Source organism: Opisthocomus hoazin, chromosome 1, assembly GCF_030867145.1.
Source record: "Opisthocomus hoazin isolate bOpiHoa1 chromosome 1, bOpiHoa1.hap1, whole genome shotgun sequence".
NCBI lineage: Eukaryota > Metazoa > Chordata > Aves > Opisthocomiformes > Opisthocomidae > Opisthocomus > Opisthocomus hoazin.
This window is the reverse complement of record NC_134414.1, coordinates 152464702-152486893: the sequence shown is the minus strand read 5'-3', so window position 1 is coordinate 152486893 and position 22192 is coordinate 152464702. Positions and strand designations below refer to the sequence as shown.

General features: G+C 36.8%; 1 protein-coding gene across 7 annotated transcripts in view; it reads left to right on the top strand.

The window, feature by feature from the left end:
- CCDC91 (coiled-coil domain containing 91) overlaps nucleotides 1–22192 on the top strand; it is a 166403-nt gene that overhangs the window by 69612 nt on the left and 74599 nt on the right. For all 7 annotated transcript variants that reach the window (XR_012766080.1, XR_012766079.1, XM_075441969.1 and 4 more), the window contains exons 7-8: nucleotides 3123–3200; nucleotides 19318–19425. Coding sequence is in view for 5 of the 7 variants with exons in the window: in XM_075441969.1 (XP_075298084.1) it covers nucleotides 3123–3200; nucleotides 19318–19425 (186 nt within the window). In the remaining 2 variants the exon portion in view is untranslated. The remainder of the gene's footprint in view (nucleotides 1–3122; nucleotides 3201–19317; nucleotides 19426–22192) is intronic.

Here is a 22192-nt window from a genome sequence, read left to right as displayed (position 1 = left end):
TGGGTTTTAGACTGTAAAAAAGCTTTCAAAATTCAATCCCATTTTCTCATCCTTATCATTCAAATTTTATTTGAAGTATTTCTGAAGGCACATATATTTGGTACCATTAAAACATTTATTCTTATGCATAAATGGTTCGCCATGGCATATTTCCCCATATGAGTCACAAAATGAAAAAACTTCTCAAATCCTGTTTGATTCCTTTCTTAGGTAAAGGAAGGGGACAACAACCTTCTTAAAAAACATCTTTGAAGTCATACAAACCATGCAGGAGAATTCTACAAGAGCCAGAAACCACAAAATTCTTCTCTCTTTGATAGGAAATATGAATATTACATTTTAATTTCAGGTCTACACCATTCAGAACTCTTAACAGAGCTTCCCTTTTTGTTTTTGCAAGCAGAGTAATAATTCCAACAGTGGTTATGTCAAATCATTCAGCTTATTTTTGTATCAAAAGTACACATTTTATTGAGGTTTTGTGAAGAACTGACATGACCATTGTTCATCAAATGCATATACTGCTGTTCTTGGAATGTTTCTGTTGTGTTTGTAGCCAAATCATGAAACTCAGGAACTTTGATGTGTCTTCATTGTTAAGACAGTAAATCTATACATACACTTCCATAATGTGCTACTTAAAGTGACTATGGGTCTTCTCCTTACCAGTTATTACAAGGACTAAGCATGCATTCCTTTGAGGGATGTATCTATAAGATTTTGAAACATTTTTTTACAGACTTTCAGAAAAAAAAAGGCCAGCCAACCTGCAAAGAATTGAAATGCACCCTTACAAGTTAAAAGAAATAAACTTGCAGGCCTCATGTCTTAGCTGAAAAATCTTGCAAATAGACACAGAGAAAAAACAGTGTAGTGTTCGTCAGACTGCATAAAGCCCTTCCTTGGAGGGAGCATTGCAATGTGACCTTAAACTTTTCATCTTTGTGCTTGTAATTCCCTTTCATTCTCTCTTTTCTCTCTGTTGTAGAAATTGGTTGCTAGACCTGACCCAAGCAAAACTGATGTCTTGGTATTAGTTCTGTGCTAGTGACTCTTTTCCTTTACTTAGGAAATGTTTTAAGAAAGTAAGTACTCTAAAATATGTTGGGTGTAATCTTCATGTTGGTAGTTATACCTTGATGTTGGTGCTTCAACTTGCGTGATCAGTTCACATTTAGTATATGACTGAGAAAGTCACTAATTCTGAAAAACTTGAGAGATTTACTGTAAGAGGACAAATTGCATTTTTCGCTTTGTGTCTTCATTTGCCTGGTAATGCTAGTGAGAGGCACTGTATTTTTTAGGGGAATGAAATACGTTACTTCCTCAGTCAACACACTTCATCGACTTTGTCTCGTTGCTTTCAGGTCAGTTCTGACAGATGGAAATCTTACTGTTTTAACTCTTCTCATTTAAAGGCATTTCTCATCACGGAATGCTTACTCTTCCATTTTGTTTTTGTTGTTTTGGGTTTTTTTCAGTTACAATTATTAAAGACCATTAACAACTTCTTTATATATAATTCGTTTTTCATATTTATGAATCCAGGGTATACTACTATAGTAATTACATTTTTCTCTTCCCCCCACACTCAGTTTTTGCAGGGAATGTATTTGTTAATGATTTGTGAAGTTTTGGAGTTAAGCACTGTATAACATTTTCCCCCCTTACACCAATTCTGTAGTTTTGTACTGTAAAAATATTTCTAGCTCAGCCCTTTTTTTTAAGTGTATAACATCTGAGTTTACCTAGTTTGTGGTGTCTATGATACCTATGCATCACAGTGTGATTAAACAGACGTACCCAGTTGTTGTGCATTGTTAACTGATGTAGTAGTTTGTTTACCTTCAAAATATTTCCATTTTCAGTTCTTCTGCTTCATTTCAGTTGTTCTTGCAGGGCTTCACAAAAAAAACCCAGTTCTACTCAAGAGAATCTCAACGTCTCATATTTGGGCCGACAATAAGGAGTTTGTGTAGCTATAATTTCAAACTTTCTGCTGAGATGGCCCATTCAGGAGAAAAGAACTGAATGGCAGAGCAGAAACCTATGATCAAAGATAGAGTTACAGACTGATTATTTTTAATGGTGTTATATGGCCTTTCATAATAAAATTGAACATGCTTTTAGACACTAGGTTTTGCTTATTTCAAGCATAAAGATCTTAGAAAATATGGAATCGTGTCAATTAATTTCAACTTCCATCCAAAAAGCAATAAATATGTAGCGTAAGTTGCGTATGGTTTTACGCTGTAATCACTGCAAGGTAAGGTTTGCGATGAATGTCTTTCTTTTTTCTGCACCAGTTTTCCAAGGTGATTTCAAGCACCTATGGCCTGCTGTACTAGCTGATTTAAGAACAGATTCGTGAAGCAAAAAATGAGGGAAGAGGGAAAGTTTTTCATCTTCTTACTAGTTGGTGATTTGAAAAAGCGGTGCTGCTCATTGATAAGCATGAAATGCTGCTGAGAATCTAATGAGGTGTTCACATTGCAGACTCAGAGAGCAAACCACAGACAAACATTTCTATGTAGAGGCAAAACTATTAGAATGTTCTTGTCCATGTTATCTTTATGTAATACCGGGAATAAAGTAAGAAGTAAACAGTAGAGCTTTATTTGAAAAATATATTCAAGATGTCTTATACAAGAATGCTTTCCTGTGAACCTTAAGAATAAAAATAGATTTAAAAGGAACTATGTAATGAGTAGGAGAAGGGTGTGCTTTTCTGAGGAAGCTGGATCTGACACTAGTCTGTTTCAACATTTTCATTAATATAGGCAGTAGATAACGTTTACTAAGAGAGTGATTTGGAAATCCTGCCACCCACAGGTATACCAAGAAACCAGAAAAATTAGAGTAACAAATTTTTTGAAAAATTTGGAGAACTGTTTAGAATTATCTGGGAACTAATAAAGTAAAACTAAGAAATAAAGAAAAATAAGATTAATACTATGACCAACTTGAATTGAGCATATATGTAATATCTAAAGAGCCAAGATGTGTGCACTTCTTCATGAAAGATACCAAAAATGAGGAAAATAATTGGTCTTTACTCTCGTAATTAAAATTGTTATGTCAGGTGCCTATGTTGTATATAATCTTTCCATGTTTTTGTACAGGAAAAGCATAAGCAGGAGTTAGAAGACATGAGAAATGCTGGACATGAAGCCTTGAGTATTATTGTTGAAGAATTCAAGGTGAGTGAGTTGCCAAGATAACACAATTTTTCCAAATAATATTGTTGTAATAGTATATAAGTGTGCACTACAGGCAGTCTTCTTTAATATTGCTTGTTCTTCAGATAAAATATGTTAGCCATTTTCAGTAATGAGACATAAAACCAGACCAAGAAAAAAATGCTCAGTTAATTGTGGTAAATTTCAGGTTTGATTATTTATCACATATCCACATTTTGGACCTCCTCAGTCTCAAGAGACCACTTGGTGGAAAGCAGCTTCACAGAGCAATTCAGCAGGTTTTTATCTACACAGCACTAAGAGAAGGAGTTAAGGATGAAATAAGGCTCAATCTGTAATTCTCGCATGTTGTTCCTAGTTCCTCTCAGCTCTAAAGGTGAAAGAACTGGGTGTTATCATGGAGGATAAATCTATGTCTTTTATACTATTATGGAAACTTTCTAGTAACAAATGCACAGAGGACAAAACCTGAATCCAGTTAGAAGGTGTAAGTAAAGCTAAGAAGTCTAATTAGGCTTAAAGAGGTAAAGAAGATCCGTCTCGGGGAAAAAAACTGGTAATGGGAAATGGAAAAGAAGGCTGGTTTTGAGAATGAGAAGGAGACATCAGACCTGGCAGGCAAATGTGAGCTGGGAACACAAATCTGACAGTGTAGTTAGTGAAGGGGAAATTCAGTTTGTAACTGCTCAGCAATGGTAATTCGTGACCAAGGAATGATCTGGCATGGACGACAACAAGGTTTGACTGCAGAATGGTTTAAACTTGCTGGAAGCAGAAATGCCAGAGAGAGAAGGACTTTGTGTAAGGGAGTGTGATTTCCCTTGGTAATGAGGTAAGAAATGTCACAGCTTTGTCTCCTAGCAATCCATCCTGGAATGTGAATGCTGAGGGGCACTTTTGGAAACAGGGCTGATGCTGGGGGATGAACTGAACACTGGGCTAAGGTGCCCCATGCCGATGGTCATGTGATCGGTGCGGGTTCAAGAGTACATAAGGAATTGTCTCATGTTGCATCTTTGCAAACTCTTTGTAGAGCTACTTATGGAGGTAAGACCGTCCACTCCATTGTTTATTAAATCATTTTCTGGTTAAGCACAAACATGTTTACTTTGCTTCATGGGGTGTGATAAAAATTCCCCAACATTAGTTAGGGTTGGAATGGAACTGCCAAGGGAGAAAGGATTGAGGTTGGATGTTGTGTTTCAGGTAGTAAGCTGAAAACTTGAGTCTAGGACCTGCTGGTCAAGAAGCCTGCAATACGTTTTTAGGTAGGGCAGGCAGGTTTGTTTTCAGCAATACCCAAAACCTACTTCCAGTGTATGTTTCTTTGTGATGGTGTCAGGATCTGCAGCTCCAGGAGAGCCATCTGTGCCAGATTCCGATCCGAGTCTGTTGCAAAATTTGGGATATTACTATTATGCAAAACTTTTTTTTTTTTAAATTAGTTTCTATGGGACTTGTAGGCTTCATTCCTCACATGTAAGGTACCCCTACCAAGTTCTACGTCTGAGAAAGCTCCACTCTGTAGGGGACCTTATGATACTTTTAGGAGCCTCTGCTTGAAGGCAGCCCATGTCGTTGGCTGCAGAAAAGTATAAAGTAATTCTGGACACCATACAAGTTTGCAACAACTCAGAATAAGAAAGCCTTCTAATAATTTTGCTAATAACCATTAGTAGTGGTCTAACTAATAGTTAAATTGGAGTAACTGTAGAAATTTGTCTGTCTCCATCAATGCAACTTACACCAATTTCGTCTAAAGGGAACCTATCCAGAAAAAAGTTTGAAAAGTTTCCATTCTTGAGAAAAGTTAAGCATGGCCGCTGGTGATGTTCTGTTTCTCTGTAAGTCCCTCATTTCACTTCTGGAGGAGAATTATTGTGTTTGTTTTCCCTTACTTCTTTGGGGAACACTTTGCAGTAGAAGTACCCAAATCTTAATTTTCTTTGGGTTGTCCCACTTTGGATTGCTCACTGAACATGTTTTGTATCAGCATTTTTGCTTTCTGTTTTGTGCTACGTGTGTGTGAAATATCTGGCTATTTCTGTATGAACTTACATTTTGAAAAACCTGTTGAGCTATTGGTAATTGCTGTACTTATGTTTCCTCCTTTTTATTTCTGAAAATACAAACAAATTGTCATCTGTGGCCATTTTATAGTATTGAAGGAAAGTTTTGTATGTTTTCTAGATATACTTTTTCACTGTTTTAATGCCTTTGTGTGAGGTAAAGCAGAGTTTTGCATAGATGATATTGTCCCTTTTAAGGAACAATTTCTTCATGTATAATTGGATAAAGGAATATACTTATGTGCCATATTGGTTTTTGAAAGCTATTTTACTAGTCAACAGCAGCTGGTAAGATCTGATATGCCATCTGGAAAAGAGGATTTATATTTATCAGTTTCTGTGATTTGACGCAAAATATTAGGGATTTAATTGAATACTGTGATTCTAAGCAATATTTATATTTATCATATAATTTCTCATAGACTGTTTATATTCAAGTTATATAAAGACATTTGTTAATACAGGGGAACCATGGTATGAATATACTTGATACACGTCTTCCTGTTACCTCCTGTGGATAATTGCCATATTTTGGTCAATGAGATCACAGTACTCTGAGGAGAAATAACATCAGATATGCCAGCCTCTGAGTAAAATACTTCAACCAACTTTGTCTGCAAACATGCAGTGAGTTTTTCTTCAGGGTAGCAGGAAAAATAAAAAATGTTTGTTGGATTTAAAAAAAAAAATCAAGGTTTTGTTTGTTTGTTCATGGCTTAAACACATTTTTAGTAACTCTTTACCATGTACTTAAAAAAAAAAGGGAGTAACAGTGAATCATCAGAGACTTCAGAGAAAGCAAAAACTGTTCTGTAGTTTTGTTTGAGAAAGTAATCTCATGGATTCTTTTAAAATGTTAATTCCTGGTTAATATTTCAATATGGAACAGGGATATTTTTTCTTAAGTGAATGAGTCAAGTCTCTTTTTGTAATTATAAATGTAATTTTTTACATTTTGGGGACCTTCATATCTTTAGGAATTGATTATTTTATGTTGGCAGTTAGTAGTCGGAGGTGTCCTACATTTAGTGTTTGATCAGATTTACTTTAGATTCTTAAACAATCCTTTTAGTGAAATACAGAATTGTGAAATTTAGTGACTCTTTTAATCCAGTGTTGATTAGCCATGCTTAATTTTGTGCTGAAATGTGTCGTCTTTACGGTTTGAGACTGTGTTACATTAATACATATCATTTATATGCAGCAGTGATTTCCATTTTCAGTATATTTTGTAAGTACTATCTAATTAATTCACAAATTGCCTTGAGTGTGGAAATTCACCTGAATAAGTCTACTGCATTGTTTAAAAGGCATAGAAAGGAAAATCTTTCTTATAATGAATACAGTTCTGTTTTGCATTCCTTGGGTTTTAATAAAATGAACGGATGCAGATTATTCCAATCAAGTGCTTGCTCACATCCCAAATTAAGTTCTGTTGCAGTCGTAGCTGTTGGAATTATGACTAGTCCTCTTTGATACCAGCCAATTATAGTTTTGCAAAGCCACTCCAAGCAGAGTTGTAGCATGAGTGAATGTAATGCTGGACTTCGGTTGTTTAAGGATTGCTGTGTACAAATATGAACCGTTCATCATTAGCCCCGGAAAATAATCCCGAGAATCCCTCAAGCCCCAAATCCTCCGAATTTGATATTGAAACTCTGGGTTGCACAACAATGGAAAAGAGTTGACGACTTGCCTTTTTGTATTCACGGGGTAGATGAGTCTTTCTGCTGGTACATTTGTGAAAGTGCCTTTCTTTTGTCCTACGAGGGAAAAGAGAGTTGCAATTTTTTCACTTCCGTCTACAGTGTTGCGAAGTTAGTAACCAAAAGCTTGAATTTTTCTTGCATTTAGAGCTAATTGTTACTCCTTGCAGACTTACTTCAGCAGACCAGTTGTTGTTGTATCTTTCTCTGCTTGAAAATGGGTTATAATTTCTGATAATTGCTCTCCTGTATTTTGGTGAATTATTTGTTGCGATAGGAACCATGTTTCTGCACGTTGATCCTTCATTAGTACGTTATACCTAGGCAGACCAGGCACTCAAACTTAAGACTAAATCCTCTCAATTTCTCCCCTTGTTGTGACTTGTCCTTTTTAAGATGGCAACAGTGTCGAAAATGGAGCTTACAAAAGAAGTCAAATAATGAATGAGCTAATGTCAAGGACCAAAGCCCTTAGAATTATTGCAGTTGTCTTTGGAATATTAGCTTGCCAGCTGTGCTGGGAAATCCATTAACAGAGACCATTAGACACTTTGTAGCACAACCCCTCAAAAACCTTGGCCACTGTTAAGCATCTCGCATTCTTATCTTCCTTTCAACAAATAAACCACCCACAATGCAGTCACAAGATTTGTGTTAAAAAACATAGGAAAACAAATTAAAAATTAGCTTAGTGTTCCGTGTAGGCCAAGTTTCCCCTTCTCATGTTTACCTAGTTTTGTTTAATTTTTGTCTTTCATGTCATTATTTTTTTAAACTTTTATCCCTGATAATGAACTACAGTAAAGAAAAGTAAATGTAGATCTTGGAGATGATGCTTGTCACATTTTGACGTGTTTACCACAAGCAACATAAGGATTTTTTCTCTGCTTGTTTAATCAGGCTTTTGTTCTGAAATTGTCATAGTTCTGTAAATAGATGAGCGAAGATTTTTAATCTGTTTTGTTTATATTTCTCACCATATAAAATATCCTCTAATGTAAGCTTTAAAGAATATGAGGTTACAGGCAGGTGTATTTATTTGATGGTATTTATTTACTTAGGGAATTTTATGCAGTTATTAATCTTCTAAAAAAGACAGCTTGCGTGAATTAGATGTGTATTTCCTTTCATGGAAATTAACTTTAAGATGCAAAGTCCTTTCCAGCCCTTTCTCCAGTGAGGGTTTTCTCTATCCATTTTCAGTGTTGAGTGGTTGGTTTTTTTCATATTTCCAGAATGTAAGAACAGACAGATTTGCAAAGTACAAGATATGTGATGGGCATCAGATTGTCTTTCAAAAATATTTGTGTCAGTAGCAGACCTCTGAACTGAAAGGTTACCCTCTAATAAACAAAGGATAATTTAAAAGATTTCATTACAAGAGAAGTTACTCTAGAATCAGGGTATCTTTTTTTAGACATAGTTTATCCCTAATGGGGAGGAAAAACTCTTGGAAGTGTGGCCAGTTCTCAGCTCTTTAAAACGCCAGTTTAGCTTACGAAGTTTCCGAGATGACATGCTGGCTTAGAAAGTCCTGACACATAAATAAGAGGATAAATTCAAAAGTTGTTGCAAGGTCTTGTATTTCACTTCCAACTTCTATACTTGTCCATGTACAAGTCGCACTAGAATTCAAGTGGGCCTAGAATATAATATGATATTCTTTTTTGTCATGAAGATGGCTAGAAAAGAGATTCTGTGTCATATTTACAATATAGGAGTATTCATGTACAACAGCGATGGATGCTACTGTAAAAATCTTTCTACGGAACTCTGATAAAAGCAAGGTACAATAAAATCTCAATCTTCCAAAGATAAGGCTATTAAAAAATATGTTATTATTGATTAAAGCCTCTTGATACTTTAAAAGTAATTGAAACATAATTACAAGATATCTCTCCCTCCCTTTTTAGTAAGGATGACTTTTTATATGTGATTCTGACTATAGAAGAACAAATGCAATGCTGAATATTATAATAATTGAAAGGTTTGATTAAGAGTGAGTTTGCAATTTGTTTCTGACATAAATTTGTTTTGGGGATAACAGTATTTTGTGGAAAAGAAATCATTGAAAGTCACATGCCAGTAAAACTGAGATATAGAATCATAGAATCATAGAATCATATCTAGGTGAACTGAGCACAGTGTTCAAACTGTAAATTGTTGATCATTGCTAGTATACCAAAAGTAGCTGAAAACGAAACTGAGTTGTTATACCACTATACAAAAAACATGTTGCTCTACGCTTGTATTTGATCCAAATGTCTTTTATGTTATGGCTTTGAAAGACTTGACTAAAATTCAGTTCATGGTTAGTGAAACCATGAAGCTTCTTCATACCTTGATGCACATCAGAATGTGTTGACCTTTTGTAAAGAATGACTTGTGAGAAGAATTTTCCATGGAAAATACTTTTTGAATTGATACGTAAAATTTTGCAAAGCTCTGTTTAAAGATTTGGTAGCATGCCATGACTATGAATGGAATCAACATTTTGCTTTATTTCATTTAGAACCTACTTCATTGTAACTTGCAAGTTGACTCTGACCTAAACAGGAGTTTAATTGCTTTCATTTTGATTAATATTCACTGACACAAAAAACCCCTTTATTCCTTGGCACCTAAAAGGACATGTTTCATTTTCACTTAAAGGGAGACTCACCTGAAAATAGCCAGAGCAGGAAAATATACAGTATCTTGGGCTGAAGTGGACAAGTCGGATTCTGTTGAATAAGACATTTTCAAAAATCTCTTTAGTAGTTTTATTTATATAGTATGTGTACTAGCTAGTAACTGAGTTATAACACAATTGGTTAAATAGTACATTTTATTGAGTTAATGTATCTTCAGCAAGGGTCAGGAAAGTATTTTGATTGTGTCCTCTGCTCTGTTGTATCTTTCAACAATAGGTTAATTATATTTTGCCTTTAAATAAAGTAGTAGAAATTAAGTAGTGGTGGAGACAGGATGCTGAATTAGATGATTTATTGTCTAATGCTATGAAGCATAGAAGTTCTTATGTACTATTGCTGAAATTAATGCTGGTAGCTAATATAGTTCTTATGGTTGAAGTAGTATGGTAACTTTGCTTTTCGGTAGGTATCTTTATTGTTAAAGATGACCTGTTTTGGCCATCCTGATCCAGCACTTTAGAAGTAAAGAAGATGTTTGATGTACTTACTGGCTTGTATTTAGTTACTTAAGCAAGTTAATGATGCTTGAGCAAGGGAAAGAAACCAGAGAGGGTATTCTTTAGGATTCACTAAGGGTTTTGTTGCAGTGCTTTTAAGTAACAGTACAGAACATAACGCAGCAGCCTATACATCATGATGCATGTTTCATACTGATGTTTCGTGTGAGTTGGTTTAATATTTTCAAACAATGTTAGACATCTGAAAAGTCTGTTTTTTGCACAGATTTGAATTGCTTTTATAGTGTTTTTCAGAAGAGATGAGAGGGGATAATAAACTCTGCTTTGTTTTTCCTTTTGCTTTTTTTTTTCCCCTGAACTAATTTTTTCCTCCTATAAAAAGAGGGTATTGAGAGAAAGAGATCTGGCATTTTCTTACTGTTAGGGAATTTGGGATGAATGTAGGGGTAACAGTCTATATTTTGGCTATATAATTCAAGAAGTTTTCTCATAAATTCTGTTTCTTGGCCATATGGTAAATCCTGTTCTGGGCAAGCATCTGTGGTTTCTGTTGCCAGTGGAATTAAGACAGTATGCACTAGAGCTGGGCATATAGGTTTGTATTAAAAATGGGCTGGAGTGCCTGTGCTGTAGTTTTGGCAAAATCTTAATCATTGCACTTTTACCATTCCAAGGATGAGGACAGATTTTAGAAAGTGTCTAGTAGTCTGTGCATGACAGAGCCTGTAGTAATAGGGGATGAAATTTGTGATCATTTGTATTTTCCAATCTTTAAACTTTTCTTCTCAGATTGGGTACACTACAGTTTTTAAGTCTCTAGTCCATGTGCAGTGACGCAGTTCTCTAGTGCTTCTGCAGTACGTGTAGTGTGCTGTTGCTAGTATTGCAGGACTACTTAATTCTCTGACCATTGCTAAAGCATATAATAGAGTAATTAAGATGTGTATTCGCTTAAGGAGACCCCAAGGTGATTATGGATAAAGTTCTTATTATGATGTTTGGATCTAGTTTCAACTCAGGGTCTTCCAAAATTATTCTATTGTATGAAACTTACAGCCAAGGTTAGCTCTTTAAATGAATTCAAACAGGGCTTTGGACTAATTTACTTAGTTACACTTTATTTTGTTTTGGTAAAGTTCCAGTTTATAAAATTAAGATGTATTCACTTTTAATCTTTCTGCAAACTAATTTTAAAATGTTTTGTACTGTCATTTAAATGTGTGAACGTTTTGATAATGGTTTGAGGAAGCAGTAGTTTCCGTGATTTTTTTATAACCCATCATATATAAAACTAAAATAGATATGAAGACACTTTAGAGAACTTGTTATTAAGGGATTTCATTCTCTTTGTTCTGTCAGAAGCCACCAGGTATTTATGGCTAGTGAAGGAAAAGTAGGATCAGTTCTCTGGTAGCTTTTTTTGGGTTAGGAGCGTGAGAAAGGAGAGAAGAAGCAGGATTTCTTGAATGGTTTGGAATATTTCTGATAGTTCAAGCTTCAGAAGAAGACTTACTTTGCTGTCATTGTCATCTTACAAGGCTTGCTATTTGGAGCATTCATTTCGAGCAGCCACACTGTATATAGTTACTGTTAAATGTGAGCATGTATGTTACTCCTTAGCTTTCCCATTAATAATGTGAATTTGTTCTTTTAAAAACCTCCCCAAAGTTGTTCATGTATATATGTCCAGAAACAATGAACAGAAAACATAAAACAGTTTGGTGATGAAGTATATGTGTGTTGGGACTATGAATTATTTCCAAGTGGTGAAGTACCATGTAGGAGACAGAACTTCTCCCAAATGATTTCTAGAATTTAAACTACGTTATCATATAAATAAACCATTACAGACACCAGAAGATGTCCTGCCCCCCCACCCCCCAAGGAACTACAAGGTTCTAACACATTCTGCAATCCTGCTATTATTTTGTTATTCCTTGCACCGTAAAGGCTGCTTTGCTAACAAGAGTCCAGAGATACAGGTATTAGAATAATAACTATAATCAAAGAATCTTTGAAATTTTAGAACTTAGAAAATTTCGCTTCATCTGTAGTGGTTCAAGAGCCATTGCCCTACTCTCTGGGAAAGGAAAGTCAGGACTGAGGCAGAGTGCAGACTCTTAATTTTCCTTTTTGGTTAAATTCCAATGGTTTTACTCCTTATAAAATGAGAAGAGCATATAATGATTTTTTTCATTTGTTTCTGAAAGGAATAAAATACAACTGTACATCAGACTGTATTCCATCTGATACCTGATAGATTTTGGAAAGGGGCCTAAAGGTTTGCTATTCCATATCTGACTCTGATAGTTTCTTGTCAATTCTTTGAGTTATCTTAAGTTCCTGTACCAAAACAGAGGATATGAACCTGGGTTAATTGCTAAAATATGATGTATTTTATTCTTGTCCCGTATTTTTTTGACCAAATAAAACCCACTGGATGTCTTACGTCAGTGTAATTCTTGGAAATAATTCTGGTTTTAGAGGAATTGAATCTAGATGTGCTGATTTGGCACCCTTGTCTTGCTCTAATAACTGTCTCAGTGCTACTTTCTACTGTCATTTTCTTTTTCTGATCTATAGGCCAAAACAGCTATAGACCAATTTTTAGCTTTGGTTAGCTAAGAAGATTATATTAAGTTGAAAATGAATTAAAACTGATCCAAACCTAGTAAAACAATGTCAGTGTAGACATTAATTCTTGGTTTTCTCAGTTAATGTTTTATTGCCCAGTTTAGTAATGGTAAAAGTATAACAGGCGATATGAAGAAGAAGGGTATGTTAAAAGGCCATATATTTGTCTGATTACTTGGAGGTGTGGTGATATTTTTTGTTTTCTCTTTGGGAGTCAGAGGAAAGATGTTACTATTCTTATTTTATTATACTGAAATATACTTTGATTATTTAGTACATAAACCTTGTAAATTCTGTCTTTGATTAGCAGAAAGGCATCAGTTCAAATGATGATGTACTTACATTCATAACTATAGTTCGTTCTTATATTCATGCATGGCTTTGTATTTGAATTTTAAGCAAACAGCTTTAAGTAGGTGTTTATCTAAGGCACCACAGTCCTTTGCACTCTTCCCTGATACAACAGCTTACATAAGGGAGGGGGTCAGAAAATTTCTGAAAGCTGAGGACATTAAAAATGGGAAAAGAAGATCTAGTAATTCCCTGGAAAAGATTGTTTGGCTCTAGTAAAGACCTAAGAGGCAGACGTAGTTAGGGTTTGTGAAGTGTGTTGTGCTGAGGAAAGAAAAAAGAAAAGCCAAGAAGCAGTAAGGACTACTTCATAAATGCAAAGAAATACGGAAAATATGAATCCACCACTTCCTCTATGACTATAACTAAAGTGTAGACTGAGGCAACAAATGTGATAGGAGTGTAGAAACAGATCCACATGAAGACTGATGCCATATCAGTCCTGAAACTGGCTGTTGGTACAGGATGACTCATGCCACCCTGTGTCAGGGAAGTTCATTGCACAGTATATAGAAGGAGAAATTAATTACCAAGAGTACCCGTTACAGAAATCCTACCCTTTGCCTTCATGCAGCAGATGCTATAGGCAATATTCTGCTGTAACTTACTTGAAGTGATTCAATGAGCCATTAAAAGGATGCTTCGAGAATGCCAGCTTGTTATCATTAGGTCAGTGGCCACAGATTTATGGAACATCAGCCCACTGGGATCATTGTGTAATTAATTAAGGAAGAAAGTGGTGTTTCAACAGTGATAAGTAGTTGCCCAGAATAGAATTAGTCAAAAGACTTTTAGTGTTGTTGTACTGAAGGAGGTATGTGACTGTAAGAGTTAGAAAAGTTGTTGTGGTTTAGCCTGGCTGGATGCCAGGTGCCCTCCAAAGCTGCTCTGTGGCTCCCCTCCTCAGCTGGACAGGGGAGAGAAAAATGCAATGAAAGGCTCGTGGGCCGAGATGAGGACAGGGAGAGATCACTCACCAGTTACTGTCATGGGCAAACAGATTGAACTTGGGGAAATCAGTTTAATTTCATAGAATCATAGGATGGAAAAGACCTCTAAGATCATCGAGTCCAACCATCCACCCAGCCACCATGCCTACTAAACTGTATCCTGAAGTGGCACATGTACATGTTTTTTAAACATCCCCTCCAGGGATGGTGACTCCAGCACCTCCCTGGGCAGCCTATGTCTTCCAGCACTGGGGGCTGACTACCCAGGGAATAACCAGTCTGACTATTAAAGACTGAGGTGAAGACGGCATGAAGTACCTCAGCCTTTTTCTCTTCCTTGTTGGCAATATTCCCCCCCACATCCAATCAGGGATGGATACTCTCCTTGGCCCTCTTTTTGTTGTTGATGTATTTGTAAAAACATTTTTTGTTGACCCTTACAACAGCGACCAGCCTGAGTTCTAGCTGGGCTTTTACCTTTCTAATTTCCTCTCCGCATGACCTAGTGAGAACCCTGTACTCCTTGAGTCACCTGTCCTTTCTTCCATACGTGGTCAACTCTCCTTTTTTTCCTGAGTCCCAGCAAGAGCTCCCTGTTCAGCCAGGCCAGTCGTCTTCCCCGCTGGTTCATCTTGCGGCACATGGGGACAGCCTGCTCCTGTGCCTTCAAGACTTCCTCCTTGAAGAATGTCCAGTCTTCCTGGACCCCTTTGCCCTTCAGGGCTGTTTCCCAGGGGACCCTTGCAACCAGCGTCCCAAACAGGCCAAAGTCTGCCCTCCGAAAGTCCATGGTGGTGGCTTTGCTGGCCCCCCTCTTAACTTCACCTCAAACTGAGAACTCTACAATTTCATGGTCGATAAGCCCAAGATGGCCTCCAACCACCACATCTCCCACCAGTCCTTCTCTGTTAGTAAACAGCAGGTCTAGCGAGGCACCTCCCCTGGTAGGGTCACTTACCAGCTGCATCAGGATGTTATCTTCCACACACTCCAGGAACCTCCTAGACTGTTTCCTCTCTGCTGTGTTGTATTTCCAGCAGGTGTCTGGTAAGTTGAAGTTCCTTATGAGAACAAGGGCTAACGATTGTGAGACTTCTGCCAGCCTCTTGCAGAAAACTTCATCTACCTCTTCATCCTGGTTGGATGGTCTGTAACACATCCTCAGCAGGATGTCTGCCTTGTTGGCTTTCCCCCTCATGTTCACCCGTAAGCATTCAACCTTGTCACCACAATCGTTGAGCTCTATACAATCGAAGCAGTCCCTAACATACAGTGCCACCCCACCGCCTCTCTTTCCTCACCTGTCCCTTCTGAAGAGCTTATAGCCATCCATTGCAGCACTCCAGTCATGAGAGTCATCCCACCACGTTTCTGTGATGGCGACCAAGTCATACCTGTCCTGCTGCACAATGGCTTCCAGCTCCTCCTGTTTATTGCCCATGCTACGTGCAATGGTGTAGATGCACTAGAACTCAGCTATCGATCTCACCCCCAACCCCGGTGTGCCACGGCTGGGCTCATCTCTAGTGAGCCTGGTTATATCCCCTTCCCCCCTTTGAACCTAGTTTAAAGCCCTCTCGATGAGCCCCACCAGCTCGTGGGCAAGAATCCTTTTTCCCCTTTGAGAAGGGGATTTATTCCCATTCAAATCAGAGTAGGGTAATGAGAAATGAAACTAAATCTTAAAACACCTTAAAATCAAATCTTATAACACCTTCCCCCCACCCCTCCCTTCTTCACAGGCTTGACTTCACTCCTGATGCTTTCTGCCTCCTCTCTCCAAGCAGCACGGGGGGATGGGGAATGGGGGTTACGGTCAGTTCATCACACATTTTCTCTGCTGCTCCTTCCTCCTCAGGGGGAGGACTCCTCACACTCTGCCCCTGCTCCAGGGTGAGCTCCCTCCCACAGGAGACAGTTCTCCACAAACTTTTCCAACGTGAGTCCTTCCCACAGGCTGCAGTTATTCATGAACTTCTCCAGCATGGGTCACTTCCATGGGGTGCAGTCCTTCAGGAGGAGGGTGCTCCAGCGTGGGTCCCCCACGGGGTCACAAGCCCTGACAGCAAACCCACACTGGTGTGGGCTTCTCTCTTAACGGGTCTGCAGGTCCTGCCAGGACCCTGCTCCAACGCGGGCTTCTCATGGGCCCACAGCCTCTGCCAGGCATCCACCTGCTCCAACGTGGGGTCCCTTCCACGGGGTGCAGCTGGATATCTGCTCCACCATGGCCCTCTGTGGGCTGCAGGGGGACAGCCTGCCACACAAACCCAGTACAGGTGCCTATCATCAAATAGCTAAATGTCTGCTTTCATTTAGTAAATTAGTTAATTAGTAAATTAGGGTTTTTAATTAGTAGTTTAAGTAGCTGATTATCTTGAAATTTGCAAAAACTTTGGATGGATATCAGACATCTCTGCTGTATTTACCCAATCAAGAAATCAAGAAAGTGTAAGTGGTGGTTGTGATGAGACAAACAAGAAAATTACCTCATTTTTTAACTCCATGTTTTCTTTTTTTTGATTTTTTTTTTTACAAATTTGGAAAGACATTGTTTTATGATGTCTTTAAGTTCATATTGACTTTTTATAGTCAGCTGGAGCCAGGCAGATGTAGGATATATGCAATGAACATGCTAGTGTCCTAGGCAACAACTGCATGTTAGATTAGAATTTAAGGAAGTTGTAAAATTTGGCTTTTATTTTATTTTAAAAATTCTTTTATTTCTGTTACTTTATTAAATATGGGACATGATTTCAATGATAAATGGAGAATAATGAAAAACTTCATTTAAAGGGCAAGATACGTTTGTCTAGTTATGCCATTTCTCTATGACACTTTTTTGTTCCTGCTTCAGAAGAGTAGATTTTCCATTTTATAGAAGTGCCTTATCTGACAGTACTGACAATTATTGTCAGTCCTGAGCATAAAAATTTTCTCATGAGAATAAAAAAATTCTACACTTTAAAATAAATTCGAGCTCAGCATGCTGTTTTCATTATAAGCATATCTTAAAACCATCAGGTTTTGAGAATCTTAAGATTCCTTTTGAAAGGGAAAACTTATTTTTATAATAAGGAGTTACTGCTATTTCAGGGTATTATATGACACATTTCATCTTCTTTTAAGTGACTTGGAAAGATTTGGGCCTTGGCCCACAAATAATTTATTCTGTATTTTAAAGGCTTGCTTGACTGGCTGCATGTCTCCATATTTTTTTGGAAAAAAAAGATTTTTTTTTTTATGACATGACATGGAAGCTATCTCTGAAGTACTGTGCCACAGCGGGACTTTTCTTTCTCCTTACTCGGCCAACTAGTGGAGTAGTCAAATATAGGATCAATTCTGTGGTACTGTTTAAACTACAGTAGCAGTGTGCATCATACAAAAGGAAGGCTTTTGTTTCTGAAAGTGAAATTGTATGTATTTTCTAAATAAATAATAATAATAAATAAATTTTAATATTTAACAACCTCTACATGCCATCCAATGAATAATAATTGTTTCCTTGAAAACTGAAAGTTCTTTATACCGTTTAATAGGAATTTAACAGTCGCCAGTTAAGTTTACATAGTAAAGTGCATAAAGTGACTCAGCCCTTGGCATCAGCAAGAAGCTGTCTGAGAAATGGCATTGCAACTGCATGACAATTCTGTCACTGTTTTCCCTGAAATGGCAATTTGAGTTTGTTTTTCTTTTGTGCCAGCTATATGAAACAGTAGTTTAGGAAAAAAAACTCACGCCCCAAAGCACACACTAAATTTTTTCCAATGATATGTGGCAATTCTACTTTATATATAGTAGGATTTAGCATATAAAATTTCACATACAGGAGTTATACTTCTTGGAGAGTGGAGTTTTTGCGATTGCTTGAATTTGTATCAATAAAAGAACTAAATTGAGTTGGAAAGAAATTGGCTTTTATGAAAGCAAACTTACAGCCAGCTAAATCCCCTTCAAACACCGGTAAACATATCCTTACACTTTGATTCTATGTTAAGCACCTTTTTTTACCTTTTAAATCCTTCTGAACCTGTGCTGAAAACTACTACCATACTATAACATTACTGAAGAACATGGATTTTGACATGAAGCTAATTAGTGGAAAATCTGGAAAGATAGTTCAAATATTGTCCGAAGTTTTTTTAAAATACACTTTGTTTTTTTTAAAAGTACTCAAATTTGTATTCAATGTGCGTGTTATGTTCCATGAAGTAAATGTATCTCTAGAATAAAAATTGTATGAAAGATGGATTTTTCTTCTTTGTCTGCATTTGGGCCAAAGGTCTGTTTTCTATAAAACTTATGTCTGTTTTAACTTAAGCAGTAATTTCAACTACTTCACTATATTGATTACTAGTTAAAAATAGTTTGCTGCATTGTGTATAAATAGCCCAATGAATACCTGGAAAGTCACATAAATATTTTATAATATTAGGGACAAAAGACTTGCATAACATCAGTTAAGTAAATGTCGCATTAAAATACCATCGCTGTTTAAGGAAGCCCAATTGTAATTGCTCAAATGGCAGTTTGGTTTTTCATGTATCTTAAATTCTTTTTTATTTCTCTTTTTGCATTCAGATGCTGAAAACTCTGCAGAGTTCAGTCAAGTGCATGTGAATACACATGTTTGCGTGCACCCATGCACTTACGCAGAGTGTTTCTGATTTTACCGCCCTTTTGTTACTGTCTTGGTACTTTGACTTTCCACACTTTGACTTCCACTGCTTCACATTTGAGTGTGAACTTCCAGGGGGGGTGAGGGGGGGTGTGTGCATTCTTTTATGTTTTAAATTACTCAGAATTTCCATGTGCTTTTACTTGACTTGTGGTTGTGAAGATCATGCTTGGCCCATGGGATCTTACACTGTGCCGAGAGGATGTGGAGTTTTGTCAGCCAGGGAAATATGTCTGGCTTTTTTTTTTTTTTTTTCTTCAGCAGCTCTCATATGCTTCTCTTCTTGTGTGGTCTCACTAAACGGAGTATATTTAACAGAAATACTCTCCCTCTCTATCTTCTGTGTGCTGCTCTCTTTTAAGCAGACTGTGTACAAGAAATCTGAGATCCAGAAAATTTTAGTCCTGACTGAAAACAGGGTAGTGTTACATAGAAAGGTACTTTAATAGTTGTACATTCCGAATTTATAACAGCGTTCCACATTCTGGTTATGCACAACTATTAGTAGATCTGCAGTTACCGATAAACACCCCAGCTATATCTTTTTATGGGTATTCTGTGCTTTCTTTTTGCAGGCACTGCTACAATCTACAGTTCAACAGCAAGAAGCAGCTATTGAAAAGCAATATATACTAGCAATTGAAAAACATTCTCACAAATGTGAAGAACTTCTTAATGCTCAGGTATGGATGTGCACATACAAAAATCCTGGTGATTTTCTTTTAGTTTCAACTCTTTTCTGTTTGTAATACTATTAACATGTATGATCACCAAAGATAATACATAATCTTTCATCTTATGTCCTCAGCATAACAGTAAACACAAGTATTTAAAAGTGCAAAATAAGTAATGACTCTTCATCTGTTGGGATCAAAGGTTTTTTATAAAATTTAAACCTGCTTGGAACAGGTTCAAGAAAAGTGCAGCACTGAGAAAAAGTCTCAGAGCAACTTAGTACTTACTCCTTTAACAGCTGCCACTTTCTGTAGTCTTGGAGAAAACATGCAATTATTTTAAATTTGTGTAGTTAAATGCCGGATTTGATTGTATGGGATTTGCATGAAGTGTTTTCCAATTTTTTTGGTGCTTCTTAGACACAAACATCTGTTATCCAAACCTATTTTTATTTCACAGAAATCTTACATAAAACTTAGCTATAAGGAATTATGTAATTTTCAGAAATATATACACATAACTAGGCTTATATTGGATCATTTAACATGAGTGAAAGCACACTGCACAGCAAGTATTTGGAATCACATCAATTACTGATGAGTATCTGAACAGTGTAAACCTGGTTTGTTATTGAAAATATCTTGGTTTAACTTACGTACAGTTCTTGAACTAAAATAATAATGAACATCAGTGTGTAAGTTTAAAAGAGAAAAGATAATTTGCTAATGGTATCCTGAAGCTGTTTATATGGCAATTAACAGCTACCTTTTAAGTATTGTTAGCAAGATTTCTACTACAAATACAAAGGACAATAATTTGTTTATTTAATTTTCTTGGAGTGTATTAAACCTAAACACATCAGAAGTCCACTTGAAATATTCCACCAGTATTTCCAGCAGTGTTTTATGACTGTTTCACTGTTCTGACCATATTGATTAACACTTAGTGCAAACATGTATTAAATATATAAGGGTTTCTGAAATGAACGTATTGTTTACAGACTTGATGTCATTTCTGAATGTTAAAAAGGAGTGAATCTCATGAACTCTGGAAGAATTACAGGAAGATTTTTTTAGGGTGTACTTACATATTGAGCAAAAATATTGCTCCTGTGATCTGTTACATTTGCATTGCAAACCAAAAGGTAAGACGGAAGTGTGAAAATGTGTTCAAGAGGTTCAGATGTACCTGAGGAGAACCCAACAATATAAGGGACCTTGGTTGTAGGACAGAAGAGTACTTACAACATAACACAGTGCCCAGTTCACATCATGTCTACATTTAATGCAATTTAACACCCCATTTGGATCCTAGAAAAGGTTTACGTTTTGTTCACAAACTTCCAAATAATTTCTCATTCAACTCAATCAAAGTTTACCACCTTTAATTGTTATATAAAACTGCGATTTTGAAGCGTAATCAAGTAGACAAGTGTGAGTGCTTATGGTAGAACTACCAGGTTTAACAAAATAGGATTTATACTGGTGAATTTTCACTCATAAGTCTTCGTTGGAAGAGATCTGAGAAACGTGTAGTATGTTTTCATTCTTTGTGAATGCATCTATTCTTAAATGTATGCTGTGGTGTTTGTTTTAACATTTGGTTTTGTTTGAATTATTTTGTTCTGTGCTAACAGTGAAGATTACTGATGCAGTTACTAAAGATTGTGCTCCAAGTTGATTAATATTCAATGTTACAGGATTGTACATGCATATCCACCTTTACATGGAGAGTTATGAGTACCTATATCACTGTAAAGAACTTTTGTTTTGATGCAACAGTAATGACACAGTGTAAGTATGTTCCGTACACAATCATGGCTTCTTTTTTTTTGTTCCCTTCTAATAGTCTTGCCTTACAAGCAGTATTTTGCCTTCAGATGTCTAAGCCCACATAAAACTTGTCAACCCACATAATTTTTTGTCCTCATTTGCAATTCCTTCTAGATTTTCTGCTGTTTTATTTCCGCTTCCACAGAATCAAGATTATTTCATGTAATAATTCCTTCCTCACGCTTTCTCCCAATCCCATTTTCCCCCTAAATTCCATACCCCTCCCTCCCAAAAATCTCTCTTTTAGAAGGAGGAAAGGCTGTTTTTCTCTGCTTGTCTTTAACCCATCGTTAGAATTTATTTAAGTTTCTGATTTTGAAGCTGTATTTCATCAGGCTGTTGTGCCTGTGATGGAGATGCATGTGAAAGTCTGGCTAGAGAGGTATCATACTGCTGATACAGTCAGTGTACAAGTCTTTATCTTCCAGGACAGGGGAAGATCTGAAAGGCCTAGTTCTGTGGTTCTGCTTCAGCTTCCTGCCAGACAAATCTCTGCAATTCATCTTTGATCGTGACATGTGAGGTTTTGCAGCATACTGGCTAGCTATAGGTCACATCATCATTACCTACAGGAGGGAACCATCAGCCGGTCAAAACAAATTGTCTTCAGTTTTGTATCTTGTTTCGAGTCTGTCAGCTATCTTTTCACTGTACTCTTCTGCTAGATCTAACTCCATAGGTCTGCGGTTTAGGACATTGCTAAAATTGCAGAAACTTCTCCAAAGTAAATTTCTGAGCCATTTTCTATTCTGGCCCTTCTGACAGATGCCTTCCCCACTGATTCTAAAGTAAAAAAGTTCTGGTCTATTTTCTAGTTTAGTTTCATTTGTTTGGGGTTCAGTATACTCTCCGACATACTGTACTGAACTGCCTCTCAGTGAAGTGTCCTTCTGCATTGATCGTTACCACTATCCATTGCTTTTGAAACAAGCACTTGAGAGAT